General features: G+C 44.1%; 1 protein-coding gene across 9 annotated transcripts in view; it reads right to left on the reverse strand.

The window, feature by feature from the left end:
• Positions 1 to 7,138: 7,138 nt before the first annotated feature.
• Kiaa0895 (KIAA0895 ortholog) overlaps positions 7,139 to 23,881 on the reverse strand; it is a 58,556-nt gene continuing 41,813 nt past the window's right edge. For 7 of the 9 annotated variants that reach the window (XM_037207670.1, XM_037207669.1, XM_028872555.2 and 4 more), the window contains 5 exons: positions 18,000 to 18,143; positions 16,243 to 16,375; positions 13,966 to 14,271; positions 9,161 to 9,258; positions 7,139 to 7,777 (listed from right to left, as the gene is read on the reverse strand). In XM_037207670.1, the coding sequence (XP_037063565.1) occupies positions 7,619 to 7,777; positions 9,161 to 9,258; positions 13,966 to 14,271; positions 16,243 to 16,375; positions 18,000 to 18,143 (840 nt within the window). In that variant the 3' untranslated portion in view covers positions 7,139 to 7,618. The remainder of the gene's footprint in view (positions 7,778 to 9,160; positions 9,259 to 13,965; positions 14,272 to 16,242; positions 16,376 to 17,999; positions 18,144 to 23,881) is intronic. The other 2 variants (XM_037207671.1, XM_028872549.2) reach the window with 1 other exon arrangement.

Raw genomic sequence — 23,881 nt, forward strand, 5'->3', positions numbered from 1 at the left:
GTTCTAGAGCTTTCAGGTGGGCTCTTAAGTCACAAGTGTGAGATTTCTCCAACGGCTTTATGTTTCACTTAGTGCTGTCAACTTTCCTCTTGGCACTGCTCTCATAGTGTCCCATAAGTTTGGGTGTGTTGTGGATTCATTTTCATTGAATTCTAGGAAGTATAGCATGAATCTTAAAAGTTCTTATTAATAAAATCAAACCCGAGGCCAGTTATTGAGGTGAACACTGGAAGATCAGAAAACCAGAACAAGCCACAGCTACCTCACCTTGCCAGATCCTCAGTTGGTCTTGCTTCCTCAGACTGGAGGTCTCTGAGTACTCATCCAGAATGGGTCTCAGCAGAATTGCTGCTCAAAAGCCTGAATGCTTAACCAGTCCAAATGCTTAACCAGCCAAATGCTTCTAGTTTCTGGTCCTCACGCCTTATACACCTTTCTGCTTTCTACCACCAATCCCTGGGATTGAAGGCTTGCTTTCTGGGATTAAAGGTGTGATGAGTCACCATGTCTGTCTGTATCCTTGAACACATGGATCTCTGCCTCTGGAATGCTAGGATTAAAGGCGTGTGCTACCACTGCCTATCCTTTATGTTTAATATTGTGGCTGCTCTGTCTCTGACCCCAGATAAGTTTATTAGCATGTACAGTATTTGGGGGAACACAATACCACAAGGAAGTCTTTAATTTCTTTATTTCTTCCTTGACCCGTGGTGATTGTTGAGCATTGTTCGGTTTCCATGAGTTTGTAGGCTTTCTTCATTTTGCGTTGTTGAAAACTAACTCTAAACCATGGTGGTCTGATAAAATACAGGGGGTTATTCCAACTTTCTTGTATCTGTTGAGATTTGTTTTGTTACTGAGTTTGTGGTCAATTTTAGAGAAGGTTCCATGGGGTGTTGAGAAGAGTTTATATTCTTTTGTGTTTGGGTGAAATGTTCTATAAATGTCTATTAGGTCCATTTGAGTCATAACATCTGTTAGGTCCCTTTCTCTGTTGAGTTTCTGTCTGGCAGACCTGTCCAGTGGTGAGAGTGGGGTGTTGAAGTCTAACACTATTAGTGTCTGAGGTTTGATTGTGATTTAAACTTTAGTAGTTTCTTTTACAAATGTAGGTGCCCTTGTATTTGGGGCATAAATGTTCAGAATTGAGGCTTCATCTTGATGGATTTTTCCAGTGATGAACATGAAATGTCCTTCTTGACCTCTTTTGATTTTAGTTTGAATTCTATTTAGTCTGCTTAGGTCCATTTGATTGGAAAGTTTTTTCCCAACTCTTTACTCTGAGATAATGTCTGTCTTAGAGGTTGAGGTGTGTTTCTTGTGTGCAGCAGAGGATAGATCCTGTTTTCTTATCCATTCTGTTAGCCTGTGTCTTTTTATAGGCAAATTGAGTCCATTGATATTAAAGAATATTAGTGACCAGTGATTGTTAATTCCTGTTTTTTTTTCTTTTTTTTTTTCTTTTTTTTTTTTTTTTTTTTTTTTTTTTTTTTTTTTTTTTTTTGGTGGTAGTGTGTGTTTCCCTTCTTTGAGATTTGTTGATGTGAGGTTATCTGTTGCCTGTGTTTTGGTGGTTGCATCTAGCTTCCTTGAGTTGAAGTTTTCCTTCTAGTACTTTCTATAGGACTGGATTTGTAGATATGTAATTTTTAAATCTGGTTTTGTCATGAAATATCTTGTTTTCTCCATCTACAATAATTGAAAGTTTTGCTGGGTATAGTAGTCCGAGCTGGCATCCATGGTTTCTTAGTATCTGCAGAACATCTGTCCAGGACCTTCCTACTTTCATAGTTTCCATTGAGAAGTCAGGTGTAGTTCTGGTTTTTGTTTTGTTTTTGTTTTTTGAGACAGGGATTCTCTGCATAGCTTTGCACCTTTCCTGGAACTCACTCTGTAGCCCAGGCTGACCTCAAACTCACAGAGATCCACCAGCCTCTGCCTCCCAGGAAGGCATGGGCCACCACCACCCGGCCAGGTGTAGTTCTGATAGGTCTGCCTTTATATGTTACTTTACCTTTTTCCTTCACTGATCTTAATATTCTTTATTCTGTATGTTTAGTGGTTTGACTATAATGTGATGAGAGGATCTTTTTTGTGGTCCAGTCTATTTGGTGTTCTGTACGCTTACTTGTATCTTCATAAGCATGTCTTTCTTTAGGTTGGGAAAGTTTTCTATAATTTTGTTGAATATATTTTCTGTGCCTTTGAGGTGTAATTCTTCTATCTCTATTATTTTTAGGTTTGGTCTTTTTATGGTGTCCCGGATTTCCTGCACGTTGTGCTAAAAATTTAATGAATTATCATTTTCTCTGACCGATGAGTCTATTTCCTCTATTATATCCTCAACGCCTCAGATTCTCTCTTCCATTTCTTGTATACTGTTGGTTATACTTGGCTCTGTAGTTTCTATTTACTCAGATTTTCCTTTCCCTGAATTCCCTCAGTTTGTGTTTTCTTTATTGCTTCTGTTTCAATTTTCAGGTCTTGAACTGTTTCCTTTACCTGTTTGTTTTTTCTTGGGTTTCTTGACTTTCTTTAAGCGATTTCTTGATTTCCTCCAATTTTTTGTTTGTCTTTTCCTCCATTTCTTTAAGTAAATTTTTCATTTCCTCTTTTACAACCTCAATCATCTTCATAAAATTGTTTTTAAGGTCATTTTTCTTCTGGATCACTGCTTTGGGATGTTCAGGTCTTGCTGTTGTAGGATCACCAGGTTCTGATGGTACCATATTGCTCTTCATGTTGTTGAATGTGTTCTTACACTGCTGTCTACCCATTTCTTCCTTTAATCTGATCAGGTGGGGCTCCACATCACTCTTCTTCCAATTGATCCAGGTGGGGCCTCTGGCTCCTGTGGTTGTTTTTCCCAACTGGTCCAGGGGTCATATGGTTCAGGTAGTCGCTGGTGCTGCAGGGGATGATTTGTTTGGCAAGGGGGAGGGGAAACAGGGGACAACAGCTGCTGGGTCACTGGGACTACAATGGCTGGGGGGAGGGGCAAGGAATGTGCCCCCAGGGGCTAGGGGCTAGAAACCTGGTCTACCCAGTCAGGAGATCAGGGCCTTACCTGTTCCCAATCAGATTAGGGTAGACTTAAGGCTCTGGTGGTCACTGGTGTCCCAGGGGATGGTTAGTTTGGTGACTGAGGTGGGGGAAGAATCTGCTGCCCAGTCTTTGGGGCTGCACTGGCTGGGGGTACCCCCCCAGCACAGAATGTACCCCTGGGCCTAGGGGTTAGAGACCTGGTCTGCCCAGTCCAGAGATGGGGCCTTACCTGTTCCCAGATGATCACTGGTGCTGCAGGGGATGGTTTGTGGGTGAAGAGGCATCTGCCCAGTCCTTGGGGCTCCAATCGTGTTTCTTTTATTAAAGATACAGTCTCCCATGTCCCAGACTGGCCTCCAACTCAACTGTGTAGCTGAGCATGGCCATGAACTTGATATTCCTGCCTCTACCTCCTGGGCGCCATGATTACAGGTGTTTACCACCAATTCTATTTTGCTGTTTTTTAATTTTTTGAGACAGGGTCTCTCTATGTAGCTCTGGCTAGACTTCACTATGTAGACCAGGCTGGCCTGGGATCCACAGAGGTTCTCCTTAGTGCTGGGAATAAGGCGTGCACCAGCACACCTGGCAGCGTTTTCCTTTGGTATTGCTTGTTCCACTACGTGTGGGCTTCGACGGGCGAGCTAAGTGCTCTGCCCCTGAGCTCTCTCCTGTGAGCCCCAGCCAGTCTGGGGACCCAGCAGTTGTCCTGGGGTCTGCAGACCTTGCAAACACCATAAAGAAAATGCGGTGACAATCTGTTTCTGCTTCCAACCCAGGCCCCACTGCCGCAGCACCTTTATCCCAGTACCTACCTCCTTGGGCACAGGCCCGGTCACGGTGACAGCTGCTTCCCGGCCTCGAACTCACTGTGCCTCACTCTTCCTGAGGGAGCTCTCAAGCTCAGCACAGAACCTGAGCAGGAGGTTCTGGATCCATTTTCTAAACGAGCAGCGCGGTCATTTGACAAAACTGTGTCCTTTGCTTATCTCCATTTACCCTTAGTTACTTTTCAATTGCTGTGACAAAACACACAGCCCAGTCACTTACAAAGAAAGCATTTAACTGGGCTTACAGTTTCAGAGGGTCAGAGTTCACAATGGTATAGCAAAGGCACCTTGGCATGAGCAGCAGAGTTCACATCTTGATCCACAAGTAGGAGGCAGAGAGCGACAACCCAAATCTCAAAGCCCACCCCCAGTGACATACTTCCTCCAGAAATGACATACCTCTTTAATCTCCCCCCAAACAGTCACCAACTGGAGACCGAGTACTCAAAAACATGTGACACTATGGGGGCCATTCTCCTTCAAATTATCACACACCTCACACTAAGGGGAGAAAGAAAACTAAGTAGAGAAAGATGTGATGTTTCTCTATAGGACACTAAAAGATGAGGATTACTGAAGTCCTTTCAACTATAAAAAAAGAAAGTGCCACTGATTTGTCAATATTTAACCACTTTATTAGATCTGAGGCCTCTTCCAAGGAGGGGATTCCACGCCTGGTACCGAGACCCTGGTCAGAAGCCCATGGCTGGGGAGTTCACGGGCCCTAGAGTAGAACTTGCTATTGGTACTTTGCTAAATGACCACACTGTCAAATTGCCTTCTAAATATTCCTGTTTGTACCCATAGTCCTAGGCTGCTCTTAACCTTGGTCAAAGAAACTTCTCAGTGCCCAGCAGTCAACAGAGAGATGCACCCCTGCTCAGAGTGCTGAGGAAAAGTCTGACTGCTCACTCTAACTGGAACATCTATATTAATATCACCCCACCCCCAGCCACCCAGGCTCAGGAACACCACAGATGAAGAGGTGGAAAGATGGAAGAGCTGGAAGATGAGGAGTCCTGTGAAATGCTGACTTCTGGTAAACGCCTTTAATCCCAGCCAGCATTTGGGAGGCCCAGGCAGGCAGATCTCTGTGATTCAAGACCAGCTTTGTCTATATAGCAAGTTTCAGATCAGCCAGGGCTACCTAATCTCACAAACATTGATACCCTGTCTCAAAAATATACAAAACAAACAAATCCTGTAAGCATAAAGAAACTGGGTTCCAGTTTGCTGACATTATTTGTCTGCTGTGCATTTTTGTGGGGAGGGGGTGGATGGGGGAGTCCTTCTCAATCTCTTTCCAGGTACTTTTTCAGACAGGGTCTCTCACCAATTCAGCCAGAGTGGCTCCAGCCAGCCCCGAGACCCTCGTTTCTCTGCCTCCCAACCACTAGGATTTCAGATTAGTGCTCCACAGGCTTTTTAACAGGAGCTCTAGGGATCACATTCAGATCCTCACGACTGCATGGGAGCCCTTATGATGAGCCCTCTTTCTTTCCAGTTCCCTAACAGTAAATTTACTTTGCTTAATACTTCATCAATATTTGTATTGGACCCAATTATATGTTAGAATTAACAAGCAGGGCCAGTGAGATGGCTCCATGGGTGAAATCATTTGCCTCTGCAAGCCTGGTGACCGGAGTTTGATCCCAGACCCAATAGTGAAAGGAGAGAACTGATTACAGAGATGGCCTCTGACCTCCACATGATGCATGTACACAGACTAATAATTTAAAAGTGAATCATAACTGGCAAAATTTATGGACTCTTAATCATCAACAGCCTATGGTAAATACCTATTACAATTAAAATTCATGTATATTCAAGTTAAGTACCTTGAAAAAATTTTTCTATTTATTAAAAAATTTATTTTATAAAAGCTGGGGATGATGGTGCACTTGGGAAGTGCTTGGGAAGCAGAGGCAGGCAGATCTCTGAGGCTAGAGATCACTCTGGTCTATAGAGTGAGTTCCAGGATAGCCTGGGCTATACAAAGAAACCCTGTCTGGAAAAACCTTTAAAAATAACTTATGTTAGGAAACAAAAGTGATCTCACACAGTCACTTGGATGAGAACTCAAGACAAGGCTGAAAGCACAGCACTCTGCTGCAAGCAGAGGCGTGCCTGAGGGGTTGGGAGCAGATGTCTCTGCCACCTAAGTCCTGCCCAGCCTGGCAAACAGAGGAACAGACACATGCTGATTATTGTGCTGCAGAGTGAAGAGGTAGGCCTTTCAAGCTCCAAAGGGCCTTGCTCTACTGCCAAAGGCAAGAGGTGTGGCTCTTTGTAGAGGAGAAGCTGGGTTTAGTTGTAACATTATTATCTGAAGCAAGCCCTTCCAGATGTGTGAAGAAGAAGAAATCACATAACCCAGGCTTTGCAGTCTTTGTCTCCTAGAGTTGGCAGCCCATTTCTGCCTGCACTGAGGTGGAGATGTGCTCTCAGAGGGCTTTGGGTAGAATCACCATAGCAACCCTGGACAAGTTCCAGCAGCGCCTCCCTGGTCGGTAAGTTGTAGGAAAAGTCAATTCTGAGCCCAGGTGCACATGCTGCGAAGTGTACATGGAATTCTCCCACAGTCAAGCTGTATCAGAATTGACCAAAGGCTGTTTATCAGAAGGAAAGGCCCAGAAATTTTCATTTCTCAGACCATGGCCCAGTTTATTCAAGGTCAGCCTGTCTGTCCTCTCCTCATGACACATTCCAAACAAGGTGAGTAGCCTCATTTTTCCCAACTTTTCATTTGAGTGGATGGATGGAAGAATGGATGGATGGATGGATGGGTGGGTAGGTGGGTGGGTGGATGGATGGATGGATGAATGAATGAATGAATGAACAAAGGGCTAAGATAAAAGGCAGAAAGTAGCAACTCATTTTCAAGACCATCTGCTGAGGAGACTGTCACTCTACTTCACTGTCAAGGAAAGGACCTTAAAAGCTGACTAAAATGTAAAGGTTAAGTGTGCTTCTGCACCACAGTGTGGTTCAGAGGTAACTGCCCAGGCCCGTGCTGTGGGTGACACTCCAGGGACCACCAGCCCGAGGTCCTCTTCAGTGCACTCGACAAATGGGAGTGCGGGAGACAAAGAGATAAGCATCGAGCCTTGGGGTACAGATCAGTGGTAGATTATACCCATGTCTGATCCTTAGTACACACACACACACACACACACACACACACACACACACACACACACTCTTCTCTAGTTTATATAAGCTGAGAAAACAAAACGAAAAAGTATAAAATAAAGAACTTAACGAAAAGTTTTCAAATTTCTTTTCATTCTCCTTTTAACATTACCAAACATAAGAAAAATAAGAACTCGTAGGTATCGCTAGCCTTTTGGCGTGTTACAAAATGGCGTGTTACAAAATGTTTGAAGAAGAACAATCGCCACTGTTTAGCAGAGGAAATAGAACCTTGGAGTTTATACAGCACAGCTTAGAATTTGGCCACCTCCAACCCAGAGCTGGCCTCAGTGCTCACGTTTCCCACTCATCCTGGAGTCCTCATCAGCAGGATCTTCAGTTGTCTCTGGAGAGATGTGGAGGAAGAGGAGCGACTTCCACCTGCAGTCTATAGACACATTTTAGGAAAATAGTTTCTGGTTTACATATAACCTAAAATTTCAGCTGGATACTGAGGGCTGGTCTTCAGAAACTGCGCTCAGCACCACTCTTGCTAATGCAGGTGCTAGGTAGGTGCCCTAGCCGCTAACAGCCCCGGAGGAGCACACTGCTTAGATGAGGGCTTTCAGCTCTGCATCGGTCAGCTCGTTCACCTCCATGATCTTCTCTAAGTGCTCCATGTACCGGCTGTGATCATGCATGAAGTGGGGGACTCTCATGTTCTCAGTAACTGCCAGTCCTTTCAAGCGATCCACATCTTCATAAGATACCTGACAAACAATGACAAGTTACATTTTGGAAGTGAATTTTTCTCTTGGACCTTAAATATGTGGATATGAGACCAGGTGTAGTGGCTCACATCTTTAATCCCAACACTTGGGAACTTGGAGGCAGAGATAGGTGAATCTCTATAAGTTTGAGGCCAGCCTGGGCTGGTGACTTTGAGTGGAGTCCAGTGCTCATTAACTGTTCCCAAATTCCTAGCGCCCCTGAAAACGACACTGAAATCTACTCTGCCTGCACTCAGTAAATGGAGTAGCAGGAACCAGACGGCAGTGTATCTGTTTGCAACGTGGCTTCCTACATATATACATATTTTAAAATTTTTTTAAAAATGTGTTTGTCTGCATGTATGTATGCACACAACATGTGTGACTGGTGCCTTTGAAGACTAGAAGAGGGTTCTGGATCCCTGGAACTGGAGTTATGGATGGTTATTAAGCTATCATGTGTGTGCTGGGAATGAAATCCAGATCCTCTACCAGAGCAACAGATGCTCTTAACCCATTTTGCAGCTCCCTAAATACATTTGTAAAGATGTGTGTGTGTGTGTGTGTGTGTGTGTGTGTGTGTGTGTGTGTATGTGTGTGTGTGTGTGTGTGTGTGTGTGTATGATTGTGTGTGTGTGTGTGTGTGTGTGTGTGTGAGCAGGTGCCTGCCGAGACCAAAGGAAAGTGTGAGTCCCCCAAAGTTGGGAGTTCTAGGTGGTTATGAAGCGAACCCTCTGGGGTTGCTGAGAGCCAAGCTTAGGTCCTTTGCAAGAACGGCAAATGCTCTTAAGCCACTGAGTCACCTCCCCAGATCCCTGCTTTCTGGAATATTTGAAGCATACTGTTATGACTTGTTGCTTAGAAAGGATTCCTTTCAAATGTCAGCATTCACTGTCAAAGTACCTGGTCACCTGGGTTGGTGATGGACATATGCAACAAGATTGTACTGTACTTTAATGTTATACTGAATTAATGGTAAATTCTTTTTTAAAAAAAATAGTATGGTCATGTTCCAGGACAGCTAGGACTGTTGCACAGAGAAACCCTGTCTTGGAGAAGAAGAAAAAAGTTTAAGGTCGTCTTCAGCAGCGTAACTAGTTGGAGGCCATCCTAGATCACGAAATTCTGATTCAAAAAACAGACAAACAAAACCCAAAAGCAAACCCAAAAAGATGCACATAAAAATAAAACATTTCCCCAAATTCTCTAATCATTTGTTTCTTACTAAACACCAAGAAGTTTCCTTCTGCTGTCACAGAGAAGAAACTTGTTCCACAACAAGAAAATAACAAACACTCTGAACACGGGGGTGGGGTGGGGGGGTTTGGATCACATGACCGAGTGACTGGGAGGTTCAGAGAGTCTGGGCCACTGTTCACTCACCTTGCCCAGGGCAGTCAGCAGATGAAAGTCTATGGACTCTCTGAATCGAAGGATTTGAAGGATTCCATCCAAGTACACCTGGTCTTTACTGAAACACCCTGGAAAAACCAGAAGAATGTTTACTTTCTTTCTCTTTAAAAGGAAATTTTATTTTTTTAATGATATGTGTGCATGTGTGTGTTTGCATGTGAGTGCTTGCCTTATGTGTATCTTGTCCTACCACAGAACACATTGTGTACTTCAGTGTGGGCACCTGGGGAGGCCAGCTGTGAGCTGCCCAGAGTGGGACCTGGGAATGGACTCAGGTCCTCTGCACAATCAGTACACATTTAACTGCTGAGCCATCTTTCCAGCCCAGTGCTGAGTTTTTAACGTTTAAAGAAACACCAAGTCAGATGCTAACCATTCTCTTGATGGTAGAACGTATTTAAAACATCCTAGTTTTATTTTTTGAGACAGAGTCTCACTCACTAGATAGCTTTAGTTGTCCTGGCACTGTTTGTAGACCAGGCTAGCCTTGAACTGACAGAGATCCACCTGCCTCTGTCTTGTGCTGGGATTAAAGCTGTGTGCCACCATGCCTGGCCCACATTTATTTTTATTCAATTATTGTCACAACATAAAATGCAGGATCTTGGAAAGTAACAAAATAGTATTGATAGTGCATAGACCAGTACTTTGACCTAAACAACCTATTTTACCACTTTTTCTTAATTAAAATGACATTTTCCCCGAATTTAAAGACTGAGACTTAAAGTCAGTGACTTACAAACATTACACCACCCACACCAACTGAGCATGAGGATCATGCCTTGGTGTGACAGAGATATGGGAGGGAGGTGAGAAGTCTTAACGAGGGCAATATGGAGGTGTGGGGTGTTTGAATGTCCTGTGTTCTTCTTCTGTTTGCTCTGTGCTAAACAGCACTAGCCCCGCCCTAACTCCTTTAAGATTGTGATCCTGGACACTAAGGCTCATAACTGTGAGTCAAGAGGTATTTGGGAGGCTGCAGCAAAAGGATCTTGAAATTTCCATCATACTGGGTGAAATAGTATGATACTGTTTTGGTTGATTAGGGTTGTTTTTACTTTGCTTTGTTTTTGAGACTAGGGTTCAGGCTCAGAAAATATCTCAGTCTGTAAAGAGCTTGCCTCTCAAGCATGTGGAGTTCAATTCTAAAAACCTACATCTAAAAAACTGTCAATGACACTGGCTTTTATTGTGTAGCCCTGGCAGGTTTGAACACACATCCATTTCCCATCTCAGCCTCCTGAAGAGTGGAATTACAGCTATGTGTTACCACACTCAGCTAAAATTATGACTTAGTTGGGCAGTGGTGGCACATGCTTTTAATCCCAGCTCTCAGTAGGCAGAGCCAGGCGGATCTCTGTGAGTTCGAGGCCACCCTGGTCTACAGATCGAGATCCAGGACAGGCACCAAAACTATCCAGGGGAACCCTGTCTTGAAAAACCAAATAAATAAATAAGATTAAATAAATAAATAAATAAAATTATGACTTAATGCTTTAAAAACTGGAAAGCCCAGATTGATCTGCCCAGACTGATCTACACAGGGAGTTCCTAGTCATCCAGAGTAATGTATTAATGAGGGTCCTTGTTTTATATAAACTTCAGGATGTCTATTTTTTAAAAAGCCTTTAGGGGTGGAGTTGCTGCTCTTTCAAAAAACCTGAGTTTGATTCCCAGCACCCACATGGAGGCTCACAACCGTCTCTAACTCTAGTTTCAGGGGATCTAACTCGACCTTCTGCAATTCACAGACACCAGGCATGCACAGACATATATGCAGGCAAAACACCCACATACGGGGTTGGAGATTTAGCGTAAGGCCCTGGGTTCGGTCCTCGGCTCCGGGGGACAAAGAAAAAACAAAAACACCCATACACATAAAATAATTTAAATTAAGATTAAACAAAAAGTCAAGAGGACTCGAGTGGCTTAGTTAGAAAAGCGCTATGGAAGCCCTTGATCCCAGCACCCATGTGAAAAGCTGGGTGTGGCTGTCCTGTGTATAACCCAGTGCTGGGAAGGCAGGGGACAGGTGACTCTCTGGAGCTCGCTGGCCAGCCAGTCTATAGCCCATGGTCCTGAGCCCCAGTTAGAGACTCTGCCTCAAGATCTAAGGTAGGGAAGCAAAGGTGGGTGGGCAGCACAGGGGTTTGTAACCCGAGGTGTGGACGTGAAGGCAGAGTCGGGAGGTGAGGCCGTTCTTGAAGACACACCGAGTCCAGACTTGGTCTCAATTATTTTTAAAATGGGGGGAGGTGGGCACAGTGGTACATGGTTTGAATCCAGCAAGTGTGAGTTCAAGGCCAACAAGGTTTACAAATGGAGTTCTAGGCCAGCTAGGGCTACTTAGCAGGACTTGTCTCAGGGGGAAAAGCCTAAGGTGGCTCAGGGGGCTGGTGGGATTACCGTGCCTGCCTGACTCCCCGAGTTCCATCCCCAAAACCCATGTGTAAAAGCTGGATGCAATGGTATGATCTCCAACAGCAGCCTCCTGAGCAGCGTGGGGGGGGGGGGGCAGCCCGCCTAGAACAGGTAACATGGCAGAAACATGGTGTTTCATCCTCAATAAGGTGGAAGGACAGAACGGACTCTCGAAAGTTGCCCTGTAATCTCCACATGTATGCCAAGGTGCCTGTGCACCCATGCTCACAAACATATCATACACACACACACACACACACACACACACACACACACACACACACACTGCAAAATAAAAATTCCTCCAAACAAAAACAATACTACAGAGGTGTACGGCACTTGGATGAGGACACTGGAAGCTGACCTCTGTCCTCACAAACATGTGCACACACATGCGTGTACACAGTTGTCTCCCTCTCCACCAAAAACCTCGGACAGAAGCTAGGCAGGAAAACATCTGCCTTCTGTATCCTCAGCACGCGTGGGTGGCTGGAGTTGTCAAAGACAACAGGATCAAGGAACTGGAAAGACAATCCACAGAATGGTAAAAAGATGAGCTGGCAGATTTGTAGCCACATGAAGACCTCTTGTGATTCAATTTTAAAAAGGCAAATAATTCAATTAAAAATGGGCAAAAAAAAACAAGCAGTTCTCTTCGAGAAATACAAAGATCAACTAAACAAATGAAAAGATGTTTAACGGCACAGTCACCGGGTAACCAACCAAGACTACAACAAGCTACTTTTCACATCCACCAGAATGCAGTAACAGTTGCTGGTTTAGAAAATGAGAAACGCGCAAATGTCGGCAAAGACGTGGCGAGGCGCACTGAGCACTGGCGAGTGTGAGCCAGCACAGTCATGGTCACCCTCTCCAAAGCCAGGCTCACCGTGCTCCCTGACTGTTTTACTTGTAAGCAGTGGCGGCCTATGCTTTGAAGGCCAACACCCAGGAAGCTGAGGCAGGGAGAGTCCTGTGAGTTCCAGGCCAGGCTGAGCTACAAAGTGAGGTGTGCAGAGTCAAGTGGAATGAGAACACAGCCGCACGTGAGCACAGAAACACTGGAGCAGCGTCATTCCCTGAGAGCCTAGACATGGGAACGGACGAACTCGCACCAACGGGCCAAAGGATAAAGAATTAGTTCAGCTACAGGATGAATCTGAAAACATCTGTCTGGGCACTGTTTCCCAAGGTTTTAATCCCTGCACTCAGAGGCAGAGGCAGAGGCAGAGGCAGAGGCAGAGGCAGAGGCAGAGGCAGAGGCAAGGAGGCATCTCTGTGAGTTTGAGGCCACCATGGTCTACACAGTGAATTCCAGGTCATCCAAGGCTACACAGTGAGATAGTTTCAACAAGAAAAACTAAAGCTGGAAAAAAAAAAATCCTGTTAATTGGAGGAAGTCAGCCACAAAGGATCACAAGTTATATAATTCTATTCATATGACATGTTCAAAATAGGTAAATTTACAGAGAGTGAAAGTAAAAACCACTAAAGATACTTCCTGAAAGCTGAGAGAGAGACTATATGGGGCATGAATTCCAGTGGATATGTGTTTCTTGGGGTAGGGGGGCCTGGGTAAAAAGAATATCCCGAAATTAGTGATGATAACTGCATGGCTCCATAATGTTGAAAAAACAATGACGTTTACGTTTTAAATGGCTGAACTAATTGTAAGGCATAATGCCATCTCAGACCTCTCAATGAAGCGGTTTCTGAAGGCTGGAGAGAGGTCGGTCAGTGGTTAAGAATGCTTACTGCTCTTACAAAAGACCCAGGTTGGGTTTCCATCACCACATCAGGTGGCTCACAACTGCCTGTAACTCAGTTTCCAGGGATTCTGATGCCCTTTGGCTTCTGTGGGCATCAGGCATATGTATGGTGCACATAAACTCATGAAGACACACACATACACCTAAGTAAAAATAAATAAATCTTAGAAAATGAGATATAGAAATGACAAAAAATTAGTAACTGGTTAGTCAGTGATTGATTGATCAAGAAGAACATTGTATGTGTGCTCATTCTATTTTTTTAAGTTACAAAAACTTTTACATTTATTGTGTGTGTGTGTGTGTGTGTGTGTGTGTGTGTGTGTGTGTGTGACAGTGCTCAAGTGGAGGGATCAGAAGGACACTTGCAGAAGTCACCTCTCTCCTTCCACCATGTGATGAGTCTCAGGGATCAAGCTCAGGTCACCAGGCTTGGCACCAAGCCCTTTTACCTGCTGAGCCTTTTAAGTCTGGGTCTCACTATGTAGCTGACTGACCTCAAACTTGTTATTCTCCTGTTTACAGGAGAATCACTAGGGAACAACTAGCCAGAAAGTCAGAAGCCTGCCCCTGAGGGACACTTACCTGGCTGGGAAGTGTCAGTCCACCCTCTCTTGGCTCTTACACAGTAATCCCATCTTGTATTAGGGTCCTTGACGAACTTGCCAATGTCTTTGAAGAGTTCACAAAAGGACATCCGGCTGGCTTGATAGACTGTGTAGTAGAGGAGGGCAGCCCTCCACAGGAAGGGGTCTTTTCTGAACAGGACACTATGAATGCTGGCCAGCCCTTCCTCTGTAGGGTTGTTTGGCTTTAGCTCATGTTTTTTGCGGCCAATCCAATTGTTCCATGGTTGCTGAAGGTTGTTAATACCCCGGAAGTAATGAGTGCCTACAGAGAGAAAGGGTATGAATGATAGGAAATGACCTGTTTCCATCCTTCCCCAAAGAACATTTGCATTTAGGTCTGGAATATTCTCCCTCAAAGTCCTAATTGCTCAATGCTTGTCCTCAACCTGGTGCTCCTGGGAGGTGGTAGGACCTAGGTGTAAGGACCAGTGACAGTCTAGAGAAGGGACTGTGAGACCTTTTCCTCTGCCTTCACTACTTTCTTGGCCATGTTCAGTGGCCACATACACCCACCATGATATGCTGCTTTACCAGGCTCAAAGGCAATAACATCAGCCCATAAGGAGCTTAAACCTACAAAATCATGAACCAAAATAAACATTTCTTTCTTAAGTCGATTGTCTTGGGCTACATGAGACCTTGTCTCAGAAAACAAATTAAAAAAAATAAAAATAAAATTAAAAAATTCACAAGCTCTTGAGGCCAAAAGAAGGTCTTTCATAGTTCCTTTCTCAGCCAATTTATACTTAGGAGCCAAGGGAGATCAAAGACCCAGATGCTATCTTTGCATGTTGCTGGTTACAACTGGTGAACTCACCTGGGAGGAACCTCATACTGCCCTTCTAGTCACTCCAATAGCATCAGAGGCCCTGAAAGCAGGTCCTGGGTCCACCACTCTGGAGTCAGGCCTTGAAGGCCAAAGGAAACAAACCAACCAACTGCTTGCAGCTCAATATAGGGATATTATCCTTTGTCTTGCCTCCCTGGTTCTCTGCATAGGGCTTGCAATTTGGAGCTTTGTGCTAAGGCCTGCTCCTGGTGGGATGAAACCTTTCTCTGCTCAGAAGACTCCAATTTCATATCTCCCAGACTCCATTGCTGTGTTTATCCCACAGGCACACTCTATCCCGAGTGCCAGTCAGTAACCCCAAATGAAAGCACCGATGCACTTTGTCTCCCAGATAGCTCCACTGGGAGTACCCCAACTTCTGACTCAAAGGCCCCACCCTAGCAGGAAGGAAGCATATTCTGTTATCAGCCAAAATTTCCTGAAAGCAGTTAGGGTTACCTTTTCAGAAGGTGGAAATGATGAGAACCAAGACAGAAACAAGGCAGAAGTTTAGGGATGTGGCCTCAATTGGTGTCCCTGGCCATAAGCCGAAAATGATCCAGGTTCTGTCCTGAGTGGAGGCCAGAAATGGCGGGAGAGAGTGCTGGTTTCTTGTCTCAGCCTAAACTGGACAGCACTGTTTGAGAATTACAAGAGGGCAGGCCTGAATCTCCAGTCCAGACATCAGTTCATTTTGCGAGCAGCTTTGGAACTGGGTCTTTTGAATTCCATGGAGAATGGGTTTTATCTATTCTCCAACTGTAGCCCAGCTCCTGAATGGATTTTAGCCTCCATCAGAGGATCAGGTGCTACAGTAGCAGTATAAAGCTATTTCCTCTTGGTCACAAGAATGGAATCTACCTTTCGCCCTAGGTGGAGACCTAACATTTTAAGCTACCCAAAACATTGGATTAACCTAGTTGGGCCAGCCAGTCACCTGGCTACAGGGACAACCCTGTAGCAAAGTAGATTCACCTTAAGCCATGCTGAAGAGATGAGGGCAATAAATATCCCTCTAATGAAATAATGTACTTTTCCTTCCCAGAAAGCCAATCTCTAGTTCAGTGGCTTGTGGAGCAGCAGCAGCCATGGAGTATGTTAATCCTGACTGCTTTTCCGAGTCTTTAACCAGAGAAGGGTAACTTTTTCTTCTCTTTGTCTCTTTCCTAAGAGTGCATCTCCTCAATTTCAGATGGAGAACTAAAACCCAAAGGGTTGAAATGAATTTCCAAGATAGTGTTCTAAAATTATAATTTGAAATGATATACAATCCAAGTAAAGCTTAACAAACCCATGAATTTTTACTAAATATTGCTAAGAAAAAAAACATACACACTCTGAAAGAATAATTCTTTGGGGTCATTCTTGATCGTAAAATGAGTACGTGGAAAGGGCTGTCCCTACCTATCTCATGCCTCAGCATTCCCTCCAGCCAGTGCTCTCTCGCAGTGGAAATATTGATGGTTAGAGTTGGGCATCCATTCACTACGGTCATGGATGCCCTGGAAAGCAGGTCTTCAGTGAGATGAACTACAATCTAGGTAGAGAAAAAACACATACATGGGGCTGGTAGGACAATCCAGTGGGTTAGGGCACTCAATACAAAGGCTGACAGACAACCAAGCTCTCCAAAACCACCATGCTGGAGGGAGAAGCAACTCCCAAAAGTTGTGCCCTTGTCCCCTGACCACCATACACACTGTGTATGCAAGTTCCCACACACACACACATATAGATATATGATTATATAACATACACACACACACACACACACACATATATACACACTGTGTATGCAAGTTCCCACACACACACACATATAGATATATGATTATATAACACACACACACACACACACAAAAAAAAAAAAAACAAACAAATAATAATATAATACACACACACACACACACACACACACATATATACACACTGTGTATGCAAGTTCCCACACACATACACACATAGATATATGATTATAAAAAAAAAAAAAAAAAAAAAAAAAAAAAAAAAAAAAAAAAAAAAAAAAAAAAAAAAAAAAAAAAAAAAAAAAAATAAAAAAACAAAAAAACAAACACACACACATACACACTATCACACACACACACACACACACACACATACACACTGTGTATGCAAGTTCCCACACACATACACATATAGATATATGATTATATAACATATATATAAAATGGGAAAGGGGAGAACGTTTTTACAGAAAATAATGGGCCCATACATTAACTAAACTGAATTAAACTAAGTTGATGACATGTACATCCAATCACATTTGAACCTTCTCATTTTAACCCTCTGAGAATTTAAGAACATTTATTGGATTGAAAAGAATGTGAAGAGTCTGGTTGTGGTAGCACATGTCTTTAATCCCAGCACTCAGGAGGCAGAGGCAGGGAGATCTCTGTGAGTTCGAGTCCACCCTGGTCTATATAGCCAGTTCCAGGACAGTTAACACTAAAAAGAGACCCTGTCTTAAAAAAAAAAAAAAAAGGAGCTGGCTGTGCTGGGAAACAGAACTCCAATGGGTGCTCTCAACCGCAGCTGAGTGTGATGGTGAAGGAAGGGCACAGTGGGGACTAGGAGACCAAGGCGAGAGGAACAAGGTCGACTTGGCTGCAGAGAGAGTTCAAGGCCACCCTGAGCAACTCAGTCAGTGAGAGCCGCCTCGAGCAAAAGTAGGAAGAGGGAGAGAAGAGCTTCGAGGTAGAGTGCTTACCCGAGGCCTTGAGTTCACTTCTCAGTACTTTACAAAGGGAAGGGGGTGACGGATGGCTCAGTGGGCAAAGGCGCTTGCCCTGCCAGCTGGCAACTCAAGCCTGAGCCCCAGAGCCCACACAGAGATCCAAGACCTCACTTGTGTGTGTGTGTGTGGGGGGGGGGGCTGCTCCTTGTCTGTGAATGAGACTGTCTATCAATAAGAGAACACTGTAGCAAAGTCAGTAATTCTCCTGAGAAACTCACAAAACACCCTAAGCTACACATATAAGAATGTCAGTAAGAGTAAAAGGAAGGTGGCAAGAAGCCAATTGGAGGAGATAAAAAGGACTGATCAAACAAAATCTGCCGAAAACACCCATGTGTGGCCGTGTGTGGCACTGACCCAGTGCCAACACCACAGCCAGGTCCCCGAGTTCACCTCTGGCCCATACCTCTCCGAGGCAGCCTTCCTTCACCATGTACTTCCTAACATGACTCCAGATTCGAGTTTTAGACAACAAGCTACCACCAGTAGCTTGTTCAAATTTCTCATAACTTCCGTATTTCTGTAAAGTCAGCGCCATAATATTGATGGACTGTAAAAGAAAGGGAGATAAGGACAGTGAAGAGCTCATGCCACTCTGAGACGAAGCTAATTATGACCTTATTGGTCAAGACTTATTCAGATTTATTGATTACTGAATTAACTGCAACTCCAGCTGTGCATTTGTCTAAGCTTAAACAGCTTCCACTGACTTTCACAGATTTACAAGTGCTCTTCTTGCTGGCACAGCACTGCAGGCCTGGTCTACACGGTGAGATCCTCCCAGGGCTCCACAGTGAGGCTGACTATAAAGGGGAGAAGGGGGCGGGGGCTGCAAAAGAAACACTCTTCTCTCCTGTCTTCTGTGTCTTTAGCAGAGCAGTGGCCAAAAGCCATACACCATGCCTACACCTGCTGCTAGAAAAAGCCGGGTAAAGAGGATCCTGGCTTCTTGACAAGATACATGGTGGTTTGGAAGAACTCCAGGGTAAATAAAGTATGTCTCCAGATTAGTTAATACGTTATAAGTACCATTTAGATAAAGAAAAAAAAATTTCAAAAATTTAAAAGCACACAAAACCAGTCCTTTGCAACAATCTATACAATCTGCTCAAAATGCATCTATTTATCTATTTACTCTATGTTATGGATGTTTTGCCTGCATGTATGTCTGTTACCACTTGTATCCATCTTTTTTTTCCCACAAAGCAGCAAGGAAATTTTATTTTAAAGGCAAGCAAAAGTACTGATCAGAAATACAGACATCAGGCCATCAGTACTGAAGTGCCAAAAGCTACCTTTATTCTGGTGACAAAAAAAAAAAAAAGTAATACTCTCAAGGTCAGCCTGGTCTACAGAGCGAGATCCAGGACAGGCACCAAAGCTACACAGCGAAACCCTGTCTTGGGGAGGGGGGGGGGGGAGGGAAGTAATACTCTTTGGGGACAAAAAGAACAATAATAGTAAAACAAAAATAACAGTCTTAAAATATTTCCATCTTTCATCCATGGCAATGTATCATCTACTTCTCATTATCTTAAAAGATTGAGATGTTTTTTCCAAATATATACAGAAAAAGTAAAGACTAATTACAAATCTGGTGATAAATACAAATCATCAGAACCGCCAAGAAAACCACAGGAAAGGAAAATGTAAGTCAGAAAAAACCAGTTCTTTAAAGATCTTTTGGGAAAGAAATTAAGAAATTCCCACCAGGCAGTGGTGGCACAAGCCTTTAATCCCAGAACTCAGGAGGCAGGTGGATCTCTGTGAGTTTGAGGCCAGCCTGGTCTACAGAGTGAGTTCCAGGAAAGGTGCAAAGCTACACAGTGAAACCCTGTCTCAAAAAACAACAACAAAAAATTCCCCCTGTATCTGGCTGCTCTTGAGAGGACCTGGTCTGGCTCCCACAATGGTCTGTAACTCTAGTCCCAGGGGACCTGACATCCTCTTCTGGCCTCTGCAGGCATCTATGCCTGAAGTACACTTACATACATACAGGGAAAACACCCACCCACACAAAAATAAGTACATTTTTTTTTTTTTTTTTGGTTTTTTTCGAGACAGGGTTTCTCTGTGTAGCTTTGCGCCTTTCCTGGAGCTCACTTGGTAGCCCAGGCTGGCCTCGAACTCACAAAGATCCGCCTGCCTCTGCCTCCCGAGTGCTGGGATTAAAGGCGTGCGCCACCACGCCCGGCTAGTACATTTCTTTAAAACCATGCATACACATAAAAATAAATCCTTGAGAAAATATATGAAAAGAAACCTAATTTCTGAGCTGCTGTGGACTGGTTACGGGAGTCTGTCTCCCACAGTCTAGGTGTGTCACTGGGAGCATATCACTGAAGGTGTGACTCAGTGGTGGGTGTGGGTAACAGTGATAATCTACTTCGTAGCTGAGACAATGCAGTCAACCTTTGTTGTCAGGACACGGTAACTATTCCATTCTCTGACATGGTTCCACTCTTCATCAGCACTATAAACCTCTTGGCATGTCACAACAGGAGGGAGAAGAATCACATCACAAAGTGTAACTCAATGCATAAATACATCACTAATGAACCAGGAATGTATCATAAAGTACCGCAACACAAAATTACTTCAATAGGCTTCTGCTGCCAAAACCACTCCTGAAAGCCTTGCTATTCAGTGTGGCAAAGGACAGCGGCATTGGAGCAGCCAGGCTGTCCCTAAAGGCAAACCTTAAGGCCACTGCTCATCTTTATGCCTATTAAATCAGAACCTGGGTTTGGCTTGTTTGTTTTTTGGTGGTGGTGTTTTGAGACAGGGTCTCCCTGAAAATCTATGTATGCAGACCAGACTGGTCTCAACTCACAGAGATCTGCCTCCCTCTGCCTCCTGAGTGCTGGGATTACAGGTGTGGGACAGCATGCCAGTTTTCAAAACCTGCTTTTTAAATAAGATCCCCAGGTGATTGAAATGCAGTAAAATGCAAGAATATGCAGACCTTGAGAAGAGCTCAGGAGTCCTCACAGGCTGACTGCTCTGTGTGACAGCCAGATAGTTAAAAGTGCAAATGAGCAATGATTAAAACCAAATTCACAAAGGTACTTTACATACCCCCATCTATCGGTGACCATCATCTACATATCAAACAGTGAAAAGAATGTGGGAACTGGCTTTAGAAACTGCAGAGGACAGTAAGTGTCCTTTCCATACTGGAGTGACAGAACCAAAGGAAGTTAAATTGTATTGTAATTTATGCTTATACTTTTGAAATACTTTTCTTTCTACATATTTTAAATGTTCCTTTATTATTCCTACTAGAGCTTTTTTTTTTAAAAAGCATGTTCTTAATTTCAGAAAAAAAAATTAGCTTTCTCTGGGGTTGTTTGCTTAGGAAAATGTGGTTATCTGCTCACTGCACAGGTGTTCCTTATATTTTTTATATCCTTGTCAGTTAAGTACAAATAGTGGTGGTTGGTGTGTGTGTGTGTGTGTGTGTGTGTGTGTGTGTGTGTGTGCGCGCGCGCGCGCGCGCGCGCGCAATGAGGGGACATGAGTTTTCTATGAAATGGCACCACTTCCCCCACCTCGTCTTGCCTTGTCCAACACCACTACGGCAGCAGGACCATACGGGGTTACAATCATGTTTTCCAAAAGCTTCTTTAATATTTAACACCAAATATTGGGACTGCAGATTCATCCTGGTTGGTAGAGCCCTTGCCTGGTACACATGGAGTCTCGGGTCTGCAAGTCCAGCACCGGGGGGAGGTGGGTGGCAAGGTCAGAACTTCAAGTTTGAGGCCAGCCCGGGCTACAGCCATGTCTTTAAAAAGAAAAGAAAATCTTATGCAGCTTCTGCAGAGACAGTACTTACTATCTACTACAATGAAAAACATTTCATTCTCAAAAAAATTGTTTTTCTTCTTCCTGTCACCAGTAATTCTGAATGTTACAATCTCTGCCCCTGAGTCAAAAGGCAAAGTGTGTGACTGAATAGAAGAATAGGCCAGGTTTCTCTGTTTCCCTTCCTTTCTTGGTGACAGGATTCCATGTAGCTGAGGCTGGCCTCAAACTCCTAACCCTCCTGTCTCTGTCTCCCAAGCTGGACTGCAGGTATGTGCACCACACCAGGCTCCGTTTTCCGGGTGTCCACGTTCTAACACAGATGTGGGATGCAGAGCACCAACACGAGTCAAAGTGCATCCTCAAGTTTCAGAGGCAGCTCAACTGTGTATTAGAAGTCAACTATCACATTTTTCCAGACGGCATTTACACTTTCTCTTATTTTTTAATTAGAAAAATAGTATTTTTAATGTGTTTTTGCCTCCATGAATGTCTGTGCATCACGTGTGCCTGTGCCTGTAGAAGCCAGAGGAAGGCATCAGATCCCCTGGAACTGGAGTTACAGATGGTTGTGAGCTGCCCTGTGGGTGCTGGGAACTGAAGAGGATCCAGTGCTCCACCTCTCCAGGCCCTAGATTCTTTTAAAAGTAAGTAAATGTCTTACTGATGGCAGGCAGACAGGAATTCCAAAAGATAAAAAATGAAGAGCAAACAAGTCCTGTCCATTTGGCTGACTACAGGAGAGAACGAACACTGTCATTTATTAAGCAGCGCTGTTTACCAAGTGAGAGAAGCCATGAGGCACAATAAAATCCACTATAAGAGTTTATTAAGGGAAGGGAACAGAAAAGATGGGCATAGGCCAATGGAATGACTGTGCAGGAAGAGAGGGGAGGAAGAAGGGGAAGCTGCTTTTACAGGTGTCCACTCACACACCTCCCACCCCACCCCCGCCCTGCACATGGTTTACATAGTTACGCTACACATGAGCAGCACACAGATTACATGGTACATAGGGCCCTGGGTAGACTGGCCTGTCTGCTGGACAGCACACTCCGGGTCATGTAGCTGGGGGAGTGGCTAGGAATTCTAACAAACACTACCATGACAAAAGCCGATGAACATGTGGAGAAACCCGAACCTCTAGTCACTACTGAACAACAGCAGCCTGTGGTCATCATTTTGAAGTTCATTGTAAGGTTAAAACTAGCACAAGACATTTAAGCAATTCACCTATAAAATGAAAATCTTGAGTTGGAGAGATGTCTCAGTGTTTTAACCACTGGCTACTCCTCTAGAGCAGAAATTCCCAGTACCCACGTGGCAGCTCACACCTGTCTGTTAACTCCAGTTCCAGGGGGATCCAACACCCTTACACAGACATACATGCAGACAAAACACCAATGCACATAAAATAAATAAATAAATAAATAATCCTTAAAAAAAAAAAAAGGAAATCTTTTTCTCTATGTCACCATTGTCTTTGAGGAGATGGCAAACTTCCTGAAAACCTAGTGTCTGCTAACTGATCTGCTTTTGGTTTACTTGCTGGTTTTGTTTTTGGTTTATGAACTTGGAAATCTGACCATCAGTCACAGGCGACTTCCACGGCCATGTGCTAACCAACCAATCTCCCCTCTCAAGTGCACTTTCCTTCCGTGAAAACCTGCAGGTCTTGGGGTGGGGGGACGGGGACAGGACACTGGTCCACAGGCAGGGCACCCTGCTCAAGAGGGCAGTTAGGTTTGCTTTTCCCAGGCTTGTCTCTTTGCTGGCAATGTGGAGATGCCAAGCCCTGACCCTACTTACCTTACAGAACTGCTGTAAGGACACAATGGAGATGGGGAAACGAACATGCTTTGTAATCTATTTTCCAAACCACTAGACAGCACTGAATTTGTCAGAACTCGTAGTCTTTAATTTTAGAATTTGGGGCAAATATTTTGCCCTCTAACTTTTTTGTTAGAGGCAATGCCTTTACTACCTTTACTAATATCTGACTTCAATACTCCATTTCCTTCCTTTCAGAAAATTGCAAAATCTAAGAATTTTCTCCTTAACTCCGAATAACTCTCAGACTCCTAGACTTAACAGATCAGTTTACCTTAGTCTTTCAAGTGCTGGGGCTACAAGCATAGTCCAGTTGTGACCAACCAGATAGTCTTTTTTTTCAGGGTGGGGGCGGGCTTTAGAAAGGGTCTCACACAGCCCAGGCTAGCTTTAAGCTATGTAGCCAAAGATGATCTTGAACTTCTGATAATCCTGTCCACACCCCCCAAGTGCTAGGATTATAGGTGTTGAACCCTTAAACCCAGCCTTTAAAGAAATTATAGCAAGAGGATGGAGAGATGACTCGGAGGTTAAGAACACTGTCTGTTCTTGCAGAGGACCCGGGTTTGATTCCCAGCACTTATATGTCAATTCACAACTGTGTGTGACTCAAGTTTGTGGTCTCCGAGGGCACCAAGCACACACGATGCA

This window comes from Peromyscus leucopus, chromosome 7 (assembly GCF_004664715.2).
Source record: "Peromyscus leucopus breed LL Stock chromosome 7, UCI_PerLeu_2.1, whole genome shotgun sequence".
Lineage (NCBI taxonomy): Eukaryota > Metazoa > Chordata > Mammalia > Rodentia > Cricetidae > Peromyscus > Peromyscus leucopus.